This window comes from Oreochromis aureus, linkage group 16 (assembly GCF_013358895.1).
Source record: "Oreochromis aureus strain Israel breed Guangdong linkage group 16, ZZ_aureus, whole genome shotgun sequence".
Lineage (NCBI taxonomy): Eukaryota > Metazoa > Chordata > Actinopteri > Cichliformes > Cichlidae > Oreochromis > Oreochromis aureus.
The window spans coordinates 15291181-15305637 of NC_052957.1; the positions used below are offsets into that span (position 1 = coordinate 15291181).

The 14457-nt window shown below is 40.4% G+C and overlaps 1 protein-coding gene across 8 annotated transcripts in view; it reads right to left on the reverse strand.

The window, feature by feature from the left end:
* Positions 1-653: 653 nt before the first annotated feature.
* Positions 654-14457, reverse strand: part of LOC116322958 (bromodomain adjacent to zinc finger domain protein 2B) — a 48374-nt gene continuing 34570 nt past the window's right edge. For 5 of the 8 annotated variants that reach the window (XM_031743203.2, XM_031743201.2, XM_031743200.2 and 2 more), the window contains exons 15-38: positions 13047-13139; positions 12902-12963; positions 12576-12641; positions 11762-11827; positions 11535-11579; positions 11400-11426; positions 10627-10692; positions 9560-9700; positions 8790-9044; positions 7857-8080; positions 7348-7422; positions 6987-7221; positions 6840-6902; positions 6115-6259; positions 5341-6005; positions 4822-5107; positions 4502-4657; positions 4173-4327; positions 3813-4018; positions 3478-3613; positions 2924-3070; positions 2477-2754; positions 2116-2259; positions 654-1975 (exon numbers count right to left, since the gene is read on the reverse strand). In XM_031743203.2, the coding sequence (XP_031599063.1) occupies positions 1828-1975; positions 2116-2259; positions 2477-2754; positions 2924-3070; positions 3478-3613; positions 3813-4018; positions 4173-4327; positions 4502-4657; positions 4822-5107; positions 5341-6005; positions 6115-6259; positions 6840-6902; positions 6987-7221; positions 7348-7422; positions 7857-8080; positions 8790-9044; positions 9560-9700; positions 10627-10692; positions 11400-11426; positions 11535-11579; positions 11762-11827; positions 12576-12641; positions 12902-12963; positions 13047-13139 (3884 nt within the window). In that variant the 3' untranslated portion in view covers positions 654-1827. The remainder of the gene's footprint in view (positions 1976-2115; positions 2260-2476; positions 2755-2923; positions 3071-3477; positions 3614-3812; positions 4019-4172; positions 4328-4501; positions 4658-4821; positions 5108-5340; positions 6006-6114; positions 6260-6839; positions 6903-6986; positions 7222-7347; positions 7423-7856; positions 8081-8789; positions 9045-9559; positions 9701-10626; positions 10693-11399; positions 11427-11534; positions 11580-11761; positions 11828-12575; positions 12642-12901; positions 12964-13046; positions 13140-14457) is intronic. The other 3 variants (XM_031743202.2, XM_031743204.2, XM_039600231.1) reach the window with 3 other exon arrangements.

Consider the following 14457-nt stretch of genomic DNA (forward strand, 5'->3'; position numbering starts at 1 on the left):
AAATATCGATAAACTTTCATAATTGTAACAAAAATTACAACAAATATCTTGTGATTAACTCATTTCGTTGTAGCTTTGGACATCAGGTATTAGGCTCAATGACTCTACAGCACTAGAAATTATAGCTATATTTTTTTCCTCCCTTTCTTTATAATATAAATATACAGCTGAGGTAATAAATTACCCCACAGTCACTTGAACATAAAGTCGCAGGTACATATAGAAAAGAACACTCTTTATTTGCCTGTACCTCTTGTTTCCTGCTCCGTCAAAGATATGATAATCCTCAATTCATATCTATCTGCCTCTGTGATATTCAATGTGGCTCCACAGCGTATGTGTGCTTTCAATCAGGAAAGCGGTCAATACCCTCACAGCAGGAAGCAACAGAGCTGAACAGCTGGAGGAGGGAAGGAAAGCAGCGAGGGAAAATGAAGTATTAAGCCATCTGTGATAGGAGAACTCATCAGTGAGGAGGATGCCAGCAGCAACAGTGCGCCAAACAAACGTACCAAGGAGGTCAAAAAGAGGAAAAGGAGACGACAGCCTACCCAGCTCCCAGACAAAGTTTGACAGCCCCATCTACTGTGCAAAAAAAGCCAAAACCCACAAAGATGACAAAAATGGGCTGGCAATATGCCGGTACACACGCGTGTATTCAGTGAATGCATATGACTTTTTATTATAGCTATAGCAAACTGATGAAATAGTGAAAACAATTAAAATATCATGAGATATTAATAAAAGAAAAATGTACCTAAGAAAAATATTAACAGCAGCAGCAGTGAGGGCTTAGTGTTGCTATTTTGAAAAACAGGTTTATTTAATCCATCCACACCAGTGTTCAAAAATAATATTCCTACAAAAGTCACTACTCATTTCACAATTTTCATAATAAAATGCAGTTATTTCAAGTCTTCTGACTTCAGCTGTCTTGAGATGCCTCCAGCGGTCCGTGACACCGACTCCCCGATGGATTAAAGCTCCAATGCAGGTTTCACGTCAGTCCACGGGATGTCTGACAAGGCTCTGTTTGAAGGAAACGCTTGGAGATGAAACACTATGCACCACATTTAAAAGGAGGAAAACTCCTATTACAGCTCCTGCAAATGTTTCCTACGATATACTGTGCAGGACACGTACAGTACACACACTGCATATAGAAAAAAAAAACAAAAACCATCCTCCTCAGAGTCAGGCACTACAATTCTGAGGAGTGCTTTGAGTGGATATTCAGATTAAGTGCTACGACCATCCTTATGCAACGATATCGTCTTCATCAAGACCGTGCAGTAAAAATACACTTAACATGTAATAAATATGACTTGAGTGACAGAATTAACACTTCATGTGTCAGTGATCCCTCTTTGCATTACACAGTGAACTCACGAATGCATTTAGACAGAGGAACGGTTGGTACTGTGAGTAATGCTTTTCTCATTTATTCAACAGTTGATACATTTTAAGTTCCGTGCCTCTGCTTGGAAAAGATTGCAATGTAAAGTAGTTGAGAAAATAAATACACATACAGCACACACAGAGATATAACTTAGTACCGATGATAAAAAAGTAAAATCCCTACTCAATATTGTATTTCGCATAAACAACATTGAGCCGAACAGTCAGTGTGTTTCGATAAACAAAACAGTATTGCACTTGAAGATACAAATCCATTAAGCGATTTGCCTACACTTGCAGACAGACCACAGTCCTGTCCTTCAAACTGCACATTGATTTATTATAACTGTGTAGTGACTTGGGGTCAGAGGTGAAGAGAAGGCCTCCAACACCCATGAGAAAGTTGGACATGTCCACTTTGGAATGTGTTCACTGCAAGAGTTCGGTCCATCGCTTGTCGAAGAATCTCCTCATCCTGTGGCCGGCTCGTCCGATTTCAGAGTCATCTTCGTTAAATCTTTCACAGTTATCGAAAACCAGGTTCACGTCAATGATGAATGTCTCCAAGTTTAAATACCTGTAACAATTAGAAATGGGTTTAATTTCAACTCATGAGCACTGTCCGATTCATAAAATGTAAAATTAAGAATGAGATATGTTATGAAAACATCCTAAATATCTTTAAAAAACAACAACAACAACAACACCACCACATACTGGTTACTGGTTAGCTTCTCCTTGATGGTGGAGAAGTCCATCGGTTTCTTGATGACTTTTCTGTATCCAGGAACAGCTCTGTGGTTGACTGGGGTGAGAAAAGGCCAGGCATCCTGATGGGCCTCCAGCTCAGCCAGCAGCACTCTGCAGGGAACAAAGAGCAGACACAGCTGAGCAAATATATGACTTTTTAAACACACTTTCACTACAACGGTTTGATTTGTTTACCCTTTGGTGATTTAAGATGTGATTTTTTTTTTTTTAACGTCTCACAGGAGCCCAATAATTTTAAACAATGACATAAACTATACTAACAAGCTTCTAGGATCTAATTGCACAGTAAGTATGTGCATGTGCATACCGGCATATTCCCAGCTCATCTTTGTGCGTTTTGGCTTTTTTTGCACAGTAGATGGGGCTGTCAAACTTTGCCTGGGAGCCGAGTGGGCTGTCGTCTCCTTTCCTCTTTTTGACCTCCTTGGTACCTTTCTTTGGCACGCTGTTGCTTCTGGCATCCTCCTCACTGATGAGCTCTCCTTCCACAGATGGCTTAATGCTTCGTTTTCCCTCGCCGCTTTTCTTCCCTCCTCCAGCTGTTCGGCTCTGCTGCTTCCTACTATGAGGGTATTGACCGCTTTCCTGTATGAAAGAACACACAGAAGACTGTGGAGCCACATTAAACATCACACAGGTAGATAGATATGAACAGAGAGCTGAAAAATGAATAGCAAAAAACCCGGAACAACAACACACACACAAAAAAAGAATATTGGCTCTATGATCAATCCCTCAGGGGACGCCGATGTACCTTTGACTCACAAGCTGGACAAAACCAGTCCCCATCAGGCACTGTATTGATCTTGGGTTTATGGCAGTAAGTGTGGCAGCCTCTATCACAGCCATCACAGAGTAAGAGCAGCTCCTCATTATCTCCTTTTTGACAGAACTGGCAGTGCTGGAAACAACAGCAACAAACGATGCAGGCAAATGAGCATCCCACTTTAAAAATTGTTATAAATTTCCCCAACTGGTTTAGTTAAAGCTAAAACAGATTGGGATCATAAAAATTAGTGATTTATTGTGAATGAGGTATATAACTGCTACCAAATCTTTCCTGCATTTAAACCTTCTCCAGAGCTTTAACTAGCTATCTGTGCCATCCTGCGTTGGTTTCCTTGACTGTTTTTAAGAAGGCTTGTAACTGAATGAAAAGCTATGCAGCTTATAAGACTGGTATTCACAAGATGGTCACCTTTAGCATGGTGACTCTTATTATATGTGATCAAATGATGTAAACAAATCTGTGATGAAGAGAGAGAATGAGAGAGAGAGAGACGAGCAGTGAAATCAGGTGACACTAACCACTTTCATGATGGCTCGTTCCCAGGCGATGGATTTCTGCAGCTGCTGAACGCAGAGTGACAGCTGAGCTGAGCTGCGGACTTGACCAAGGGATTTGCGCCACAGTCTCATCCCAGGAGCCACCTCCTCCTCACTGCTTAAAAGGTCACGGAAAGTAAGATCGCTTGTAAATTAACTGAGAAACATGAGAACAAGTCAACTCTACAAAAAAAAAAAAGTTGCAAGTTCTTCTTTCCGGTGTCCTGAATCTTGCATTGTTATCTTCTACTTCTAATACAAACACAGGCAAGGTGGCCTGTGTCTGACAGGTGGTATTTTAAGATCTCGTCAAGTACCTTCGCTCAATGTTCCTCTCAAGTTCTGCCAGCCTGGTGACCGCTATGTCAAGGGGATTGTTGGGCCGCCGCACCACGGACCCAGGAACATCTTCTTGACTGGCGTCTCTCTCTCTTTTGTTTTCCTGAGCCAGGGAAGAGAAGGGCTTGTGCTCATGATAGACCAGATCCTTACTGTCAGACTGGGGCTCAGGGTGCATCCAACCCTGACAGAGATATCAGGGAAATATGGCCATCACAAAACACCATTTTAATCACACAGGTATATATTAAAGAAAATTTCAATGGCTTTAATTAAATCCAAGCAATAATTAAAATAAACACTGGTGCTTTCTAAACAGCTGAAAGGCTTGTCACTACCTTGACCTGCAGGCTGGCTGAGATGACTTTCCTCTCCAGAGCTTCAACCTGTCGCAGCAGGCGAATGTCCACCTCCATGGCCTTCTCCTCAACACACCAGCTCTCCACTGCCTCCTTTCTTACGTCCTGCTTTTCCATCCCTGTCACATCAATAGCTGCCAACACATATGTATTAAAACATTAAAGCAAACTGCTTTCTAAGGAACGCTTTTAAAAAAGAAATTTCATAGCCAAATGTGTCACATCACAATAAAAACTCAAATAACAATACTTTTAAAAATCATTAAATGCTGAATGTCTGCTGAATCTCAAAGGAAATTTGAACCCACCATCTTTGCTGTTCTCACAGAGCTTGGTCATATGCTCCATATGTTTTTGGATCTGTTTCTGCAAGGCCTTCTCTCTGATGCCCCGGCAATGGAGGGTCTTGACCAGACTGTGCAGGTTCTCCATGTCAGACACCCTCCACCAGCCACGCAGCATTTCTGGAAACACACACAAATTGGAGAAGTGACTGTGCTTTTCAATTTTAGCAACATTTGTTTGTTTGATTGACAATCGCCACGGCATATTCTGTTGCTGTCTGGGCAATAGATATCTTCAGTCCAGCATATCTGATTTGTGCATACTGGCAGCGTGCCGTTCTTACCCTCTGGGATGGGCCGAGGATAAGGGTAGTCTTGGGTTTTGGCCCCCTCTATGGCAGCATATGAGGCACAAGTGGACTTGTCACTTGGGGACTCTGAGGTCTCGCTCTTGTTGATAGAGTTATTTTCCAGAAAAGAGGCCTCGTTTCCATGACCCTCAGCATGCTGCGAAGCTAGATCCACCATAGGGGGTAGAGGTGTGCCAGAGAAGGGCAGGCTGGGACTTGCCACTGAGCTAGACATGTCATGCTGTGTCAGTCTGCCTTCATGAATGCCAGACTTTACTTGCTGAGAATAAAAATGCATACACTCAGAATTATGATCAGATGACAGTTTTATTCCAATGCCACATGCATGGTGCACAAGCAGTAAGCTGTAAAGAAATCTCTCTTAGAATATTCCAACAAAGGAAAAATTGTGATGTAATATGGACTAATTCTTGCAACACTATCAGTGCTCTGAAAACACATGAACTGATCCTACTATCTGAGATGGAGATGGCATTATTGTTATCCACCAACCTGAAAGATAGGCAATTCTGTGTTACTGATCCCGGGAGTACTGTTGTAGCCATCTGTAGCTGAGGGATTAGTGGAGAGGAAAGAGGGGGATTTGGTTCTGATGGGTTGTGGAGAAGAGGAGGAAACTGGTGGACTGGAACCAGAGGTCACTGAGGACTCGTCGCAGGGAGAGCGAGGAAAGAGGCTAAACCACTGGCTGCTTTTTTCAGTCAGTGTCTTGGACAGCTGCTCATAATGAAGGCTGGACTGAGGACTTTGGGTAACCCAGTGAATGCTTTTCAGCCGAGTAGCACTGAGCAGAAATGGCACCGCAGTGTCCAATTTATCCATCAGACCCTGCTGAGTAGGGACTATCTGTGAGGCAGGATACGAAGGATAAGAAGCAGTGGTGGGAACTTTAACAGAATGACTGTTCTGTGTATTGATGTCTGAATCTTGACCCATTTTGCCTACTTCTAGAAGTTTGCTAAGCTTAGATAAAGAGCCAGGTTTTTGGAGGAAGAGATTGTCTTTGTCCTGCTGGCTCTCTGGGATGGTTGTATCACTGTCTGTGCTCTGCGTGCAGCTGGAGACCACCGGCTTTGTCTCTTCCAACTGCTCCTCTTTTACTCTTATCACCTCAGTAGCCCACTGTCTTCTTCTCTCCTCCTCCTCCACTTCACAGCCTAAGTAACATGAAATGAAAATAATGTCAAAAAAAGAAAAAATCAGTAAGGATTTTGATCCTAAACACACTGAACAACGACTAAAGGAGACATCGGTTTTGTTTTGCACCTTCACTGCTCTCAGTGCCTTCAACAAAAATGCCACCGCACTGTGGAAGGACCCAGTAGCGCCGCTTGTATCTGTCCTGACCAATCATCACAGAGCGCAGTAAGTGGGAGGAGTCAAACAGCTTCTGTCTAATTTGACTCTGTTGCTAGAGAGACACAAAGTTCAGGAAGTTATTAACCCATTCATACAGAGCCTGGGAGCCACATTTGACTACACTAAGCACACAAAATTCCAATTGCATGTGTGAGTTTCAGCAGGACTCTTAATTTGTAACCACAAACCAAGTGTACAAGGAGACCCATGTTCTAATAGGAAACTAAAGGCTTATTTATGAAAATTGTTTTGTCGCTCAGTCCTTATCTTACTAACAGAGTTTTGCTTATGTTGCTTATGAATCATTGCTGTGTTAAGTTTGAATCACTGAACATGTTTGAAGTTCAGTGGTCGATGCTGTGCACTTCATGCTGGTTTGTTATAATAGATCCTCATATTAAATCTTATTTCTGGCAAACAAATCAGTCAAAATATGAGAATAAAATGCATCATGTGACTGTTAAGTACTCAAAATATTAATCTGTAAATTGTAACCAATTATTTCCTGGGTTCAACCACTCAGTGTAGTTAAATGCTACCTTGATGTGTGCACATCTTTTTATTATTATTTTTTTACCATTCCTGGGCGCTTTACGTTCATGAGTAATTCTTGAGATTGGGGTTTCATTTACCTTGTATGTTTTCTCAATCTGTTTCTCAAGTTCCTCGATGCTGGCAGAGCGTACACTGTCATCCTACATGAAAAAAAGCGGACAATTGCCAAAATCAGCACAGATTTAGTCAGAGGCTCAAGTTAACAGCATTATGTTTCCACTGACCTCCTCTTCACATATGTCTGTTTTCTTTCCTCTTTTTCCACCTGCTTCTTCTTCCTCCTCCTCCTCGTCATCTCTTTGGTCTTCACTGTCATCGTCCTCATCTTCCTCTTCTTCACTGTCCCCTTCTTTCCTCTTAGATTTGTTTTGAACACTGGGGAGCACAAAGGCATGGTTGCTCTCTCCTGCCCAACTGTTGTCTTTCTTCCCCGTCTTCTTGGTGTGGATACTCCTCAGTCTTTCAAAAAAAGAAAAAAAAGAAAAGAAAAAACAACAACATAGGAAAAAAGTAAGTGCTGGTCACAAAATGTCCAAGTGTATGCACAAGAATCTTTGAACAACAGCCGAAATCACGTATACTTACTTCCGAAGCTTTCCCTCAACTACCCACTTATCCTTCCTCAGGTTGGTCATATAATCTATGTTTTTGTCGATCTCGCTGAAAAACATTAAAAAAAAAAATGTCGAAACCGACATTTCGGTGACCTTTTTGTGCAAGAGGATGAGGCATTTTCAATGCATTGCAGTGTGCACCAGATGTGCTTCAAAGTGTAGCGCTAATAAAAAATTGATGCCACGTAGTTTGATGCAACCTTGTGAAACTGTCAATCAGGCCCCGATTTGTCATATTCCTTTTAATACTTCAGCTATTCCATTAAAACTGAAGACTCCATGAATAAAACAAGCCTGAATGTTCCACTCTCAGGCACAGAAAGAAAATTAACACACAACTATATAAGATGCAAACCCTTAAAGGAAGCATTTACTTCTGTGGTTATTAGGGTTTACTATTTATGATTATTATTATTTTTTTAGGTGGGGTGAAATGAAAACACTGACATCATGAATTTCAGTTGGAGGCAGGGCACTCACCTGATCACAGCCTTACTGCAGCAAAGCTCGTTTACCAGGAATGCTAAAACAGAGGCCTTCTGTGACGGACTGTGGGCTTGGAAAGGCTTAGTCCTGAGGCTAAAAGCCAGCATGGCCACCTCTTTCTGTTCAGAGTGACCCTCCATGTAGATCTGCAGAATCTCAGACACATTGTCCCGGTTGATCTCCACATTAGTCAAGTGGTCCCCCAAGATGGTTTTGCTCTTAAAAAAATAAAATGAAAACAAAATCAGTAAGCTTACATGAGACTTCCTTTGTATTTTCTGTAGCCTTAGGCAAAAAAAAGTCACAATATTGTAGGTGTCTGATAGAGAACTGTCCTTTCAAGCAATTATCTCTTCCTGATGTTAAGTGCTTAAGTGTCTCACAGGATGTGTCACATCTGGGATGTGCAGATTATTAAGACACACTCTGAATATCTCTCTTGGCGTGGACACAACAGCTTCTTAGGAGAACATTTAAGTACAGTCAAACAAAGAAATGTTTATGTCCAACTACACATTAATGTGGAATGGTCTGGGGAGGAATTAAAATTATGATTTAAAAACTAAAATGGGGCATAAGTACAATAATTACTTGCCTAAAGACTTTAAATGTCTGAAGTTAGCTGAAGTTAAAAACACATATAAGGATCAAACAGCTTGGGTCTCGTTTACAAGATAAGCCGTTGCCAACATTTCCTTATATATTTAAACGTGTCTACCGTCACTACTGTCAATTCTTTAGTTATTACAGCTCACTCAGCATTGTAATAACCGAATCAGTGAGCATGCAATATTTAAAAATCAGAAACACCACATTTTAAAGGGACACAGTAGCATGTCTGTGCTGTATGTCTGTGTGTGTTATTTACACCACAGGAAGCGTTTACACTTCCAAAAATCAAAACTGCAATCACAACAACAGATTCACCTTGTGACCTGCAGGTACCCCAGGATCACACACAGCTGCAGAGAGCATGGTCACCAGCAGGTCCTGCACCTTTTCCATATTTTCCCCAATGTTCAGTAACCCTTCTTGAAGGTCACCTATAGTGAGCGGGTCTGAATTTAAATCCAGTCCCAGCACCTTTCCAAAGCTGTGCAGAAACTGCAAAACCATCAGGCAGTTAGAGAAGGTGCTTCCTGCTAATACCAGACCAGGGATACGGGACAACTCTGGAAGAGGCTGTAAAGAAACGCAAATAAAAATGTAAAGTATGATAAAAACTATACAGAAATTATACACAAAACTATACAACTATAATAGTTACTGGATTGCAGTTTATAAAACATTATTGCAAACTGTTCTGATTTTGAAATTAAAAATGGGGTGCATGTTTCAAGACTTATTTCAGTGAAGTACTAGTTTGAACGCTTGGTCAGTGTTATAACATGAGGAGCCACACAGTGGCACTGTTTTAACCCTTTTCATGAATTCCAGATGCTTTAAATGATCTGAAACATCTGTTTTGTTACAGATTGTGAAAAAAATATACCATAAATCACCAAAAGCAGTTCTAATCTTTAAGGATGTACACAGCTCCAATAATGATTATACTGGTTGATAACTATATCAAAATAATCACTGGACTGGTGGGAAATCTGATCTTTCAGACAGATGGACACTATTCAAGACGGATATATGAACTCTTATTTCTATTTGCCAACATCTCAGCCAACATTCACGCAGAGTGTGTTTACCTTATGATCCGCTAAACACATGTCCTCATTTGGCTTCTTCAGCTCCTTTGCTTTTTCCAGTTCTAGTCTTCTGAGCTCCAGTTTCCTCTCCTTGTTCAACTGTTTCTCATCTTTCTTTTCTTTTTTCAGACGTTCCTTCTCCTAAAGGAAAGTTAAATCCTTACAAACAATATACATATATTTACACTGATTTACAAAGTGAAGAACAAAAAATAAAATAAAAAAAGAAATGCTTTTAGGATCACCGTGTGCTTTCTTGTACTGTGTACTGCATTACTGAATGAATGAATTTGTACGTTTATTTTCATGTCTGGTCATTTACATGGCCAGTTCCTCATGAAATTATTCAGTCATAAACAGACCGCACATAATGTTCCACGAGATGCTCAACAAAACAACAAGCACAAACACAATACACGAATCCATCTCACAATCCAACAAACACATGAGTCTAAGAATGAAATTTATTTTATTCTTCACCTCTTATATTCAGTCACACCTCATGTTATGTGCACACAGAGGGACCACAACGCCATATTCAACAGATTTCCTCAACCCAGTTAGTCTAACACAGCATTTACACTTCTCCACGTCCTTCTTCTTAAGAACATGTCTATTCTGACGGGATGACATGTTCACGATGATAACACTCTCAGCCATAAGTCAAAAAGGGGTTACTAAATAATTTGATGAGTATAACCATGATGTAGACCACATGGTAAGGCCTTCAACAGATCTCAAAATAACGGGACACCTGTGAGAGATTGTGCACTACTATTTGAAACGATCAGAAGAAACTGGAAATAAAGGATTTTTTTTAATGGTTTGATTTCTCTAAAACAAGAACAGATTTTGGGAATCGGTGGCAAAACTAACTTTTGTTTTAAAGCCCTTCTGGCATTATGTGATACCCCCAACACGTTATGGTGATTTTTCCTTTAATTTGTCACCCCTGTACATATGGTACTATGTCCCATCAGAGCAGACTGCTGAACTTTACTTGTTTCACTCATCCTTCCTTCAGCAAGTCTGCAAAAACAAGCTGCGATACATCAGCAGTTACTCACCTCCGCCTTCTTGCGGGCCTCGACAGCCTTCATGAGTATCATGTGCTGCCTGCGTCTTTCCCTCTCCTGGTAGAACACAGACACGCAGATTATATCATTTTCAAAGAAAGACATTTGTTGACAGATGTCATTCCTCGAGACACGCACAAAGACGTCACAGTCGGCGCGTGCAGCACATTGTACATTGTATGGAACGGTTAAACAAAATGGGACACGGCGATAAACAAAAAGCAAATGAGGGCAGTGATGCATACACAAAGCATAAGCTCAGTGTTAGACACAGCCATTACAAAATTAATCTGAGCGTGTTGGCGAGAAGCAGGCTGAGAGTTTTAACCGCAAGCAGCAGATATTGTTTTGCAGCGACGAGCAAAATAATGAATTCATCTTCACTAAACTGATGAACCACATCATATTAAACTACCAAGACATCATGGAGATTATATATTATTATTGCTGCATATCTATACAAACATATACACACAAAAAGGGCGAACGCAGACACATGACATCGTTTCAAAACGAACAGTGCAATAGAAATATTTATTAGAGTGCGTTGCATTCATTCGTGATCATTCTGGGCAGATAATGGATGTGTGTATCTGAGAGATCAATAGTGCAGACATAAGCGGTGCACTGTACTGGAAAAGCCATGCAGACGGATGTTGTTTGACTACATGCAAAAACTAGGAGTTAACCATTGTTGCGATGGCAGCCATATAACACAGCACATTCACAATACGTGGTCAAAACACACAGAAGCATACTCATACCATATCTAGTCTATGTCTCTCCAACTCCTGGCAGAAAGAGTTGTCAAAATATTAAGAAACAGAAAAATTACACATTACAAAAAAATAAAAACTAATATAAGAAATTTCCAACGCATGTGACTTAGGCAACAATACCTGGTGCTTCAGTATGACGGCTTGTAGTCTTCGCATCTCCCTCTCCTTTACGAACGACATTAGTTCAAGTGGAAAGGAAACATAACACTCACATAATCATGTGTTCATTTATAGATGCATGTGGAATGCAGTGCTTTTTAAACTACAAGGCAAAGACCAAAAACATTACGTAAGCAGCGACAGACATTCAAATGAAAACAAAGGTTAGCTCATTAACCTCATCTCACCTTGTTACGTTTCTCAGCTTCCAGTATCCTGGCACTCGCCGCCGCTTCCCTTTTCTTTCTTTTTTCCTGCAAGCGCAAAACAGACCCGATGCACTCATTCAAAAAAAAAAAAACTAGTGTATTAACTGAAGCAAACCTCTGAGATATCTATCAAATGCCTTTCACTAATTTTCAACGAAGTCATCACACAGAGAAAATTTTAAAACTGAGTGATTTCCTTGTTACATCCAAGATTGCTGTTTGCAAGATTGCTGTTTGTCAGTCTACTTAAAGCCAGTGGCTCACTGATAATATCAAATCTAACAGACTGAAATCTTGAGCAATGAGATAATTATTTCCTCCCATTAAGACTGAAAGACAAAATGCCAGTGGTTATTATTAAACACCAGCAGGCAGTGAGAATAAATTAAGCAAAATTTCTATCAGTAATTATAGCCCCAATGAAATCCTGTTAAGAGCCACTTGCCAAGCGTGTCAACTGAAATTTGATTTATGAAGGCTAAAATATTCACAGCTTCTATTAGTGAGGGAATGCAAAGTAGGTATTTCACCTAGCCACGGTAAACTCTGGTCCACCTCTTCCTTAATGAAATACTGTATTTTGTATTAAGCTCCAGCATGGTCTGAGGAGATTTTCATATTCAATGGCACTTTTTGCAAAAAACCAATTAAGCATTAGTCACATGTACTGACTAAAAGTAGGACCACATAATTTAGGAATAGCCTTTGGTTGCTTTTTTTTCTTCCTATAAATCCTATCAACAGCAGAGAGGAAGTGTTTAAGAATGTTTCTGCAATAACTTTCAGGACAAACCTCAAGAATTTGCTGTGCACGGAGTTCTTTCTCCATACGAATTTGCTGAATGCGCTTGATCTTCTCCTGGTAAAAGGATGAGGGCGAGATCAAATGAATTAACTATTAAGTCATGCATGTTATAGAGCGGTGGAGGGGAGCACGGCGTGGGGGTGAAGACGTACAGTGGCTCTATGCAGATGAGAAAGGTGCAGCATTGTGGAGAACAGCAACTTTCTTGTACGGTTTCAAAGCTATTCAAGTGTGCTTAAAACCTTTTCACCTTGGAGCGCGTAAAGAGCAGAGCGGCTGAAGCTCTGCGTGGAAAATTAAACATAAATCCTTACTTGCTGTTTAAGAATCTTCAGCTGTTCCCTCTTTTTCCTCCTCTCCTCAGCAGCCATTATTGCTGAAAAACACACGAAAATCAGGTCTGCACAAAGCACGTCATCTAGTGTTACAAATGAGTCGGATTTGACGACAGAAGTTTACCTTGTTGTTTCTTTGCCTCCTTTGCGGCTTGCGCTATAGCCTGTTTCTCTAGTTTTCTCATCATTTTGATCTGAGCTGCCTGTCGTGCTATTTCTGCAACATGATGAAATATAAAATATGAAGTATGAAATCACACATGCCGTAAGGTCCTCAAAATATTAGAAAAACCTGACCCACACATACCTGCCAAATCACTCTAAACAACCTACAGAGATAGTGCCTGTTTTTTTGTGACAAGCTAACTGGAGAATGTAAACACTGAATGCAAACAACAGAGTAGGCTGAATTTAAAGGCGTAATCACAACTGGAAGTTTAGGTCGGAGACTAAGACTCAAAGCCATTTGTGGCCGTCCAATAAGTCGACAAATCTTGTTGACAGCAAATCAAACAGCAAAACGCTTGATATAAGCATGAAGTAGGAACAGTTAACAGGTTTATAAAGGCATATAACTCTGATGAAGCCTACTCTTTTCAATCAAAATTTTTTGGTGTGAAGCCTGCCTTAATCACAACGTTTTCAAGCATTTTTAAAGACCTGAGTTTTTCATCTGTCAAATATAAGACAAATGGTCCAAAAAGATGGACAAATTGAAGAAAATGGAGGACTGTTGCCATCATGCCAGGCATGAGAGCCTTGCGAAGATCACACCAAGATCAAAACACGCAATCCCTGAAAGCAGTAAAAAGTAAAAAGCAGTCGAAGGGTAACAGACAATATCAGCAGAAAACCACAAATGAAACCACTGGACACCAATAAAAACACAGCAGTGCAAAAAGCTTAACGGGATGCTTCACATTTCTTTGTGTTCATTCTGTGTAGAAAAGGCACAACTGAGATAAAAATGTGTTTTTGGACAAAAAAATATTACACGTTCCCATGTTTGGAGGACAAAATGCCATTGTACACTCCCAAATGTGAAACATGGTGAAGGGAGCGATGTAGTTTGAAAGCTGTTCCGCTACCTCAACTGGAAAAAGGAAGATTAAGGCACTTAAGTAAATCAAACAGAGACTGAATGGAAAAGAATCATGTTCATATTTTGGAAAGCCATGTCAGAAAGCCATGTCTCACAACTGAGATGCTGTGACATGAACTGATCAATCAGAAAATGCTGATGAACTCTAACAGTTCTGCGGGCAGGAATGGTCCAAACTTCATCCTCACTGTTCTGGAACTAAGCTATAAGAAAACGTGATGGAGGCCTTTGCACCTAAAGGACATTTTCCAAATTAAGACGTTCAAAGTTTATCCACTTCTTCCAGCTTGCACTGACTTTAAAACAACTTCTAATGCTAACAGTTATTATCAGTAACATGGAAAGCTGCATGAAAACTGATAATTTAGTTAGACTGTTTAACTGTAATTTTAACTCTGAAGTTAATTAAAATTACCGTGAAGAAGTTTCTGAT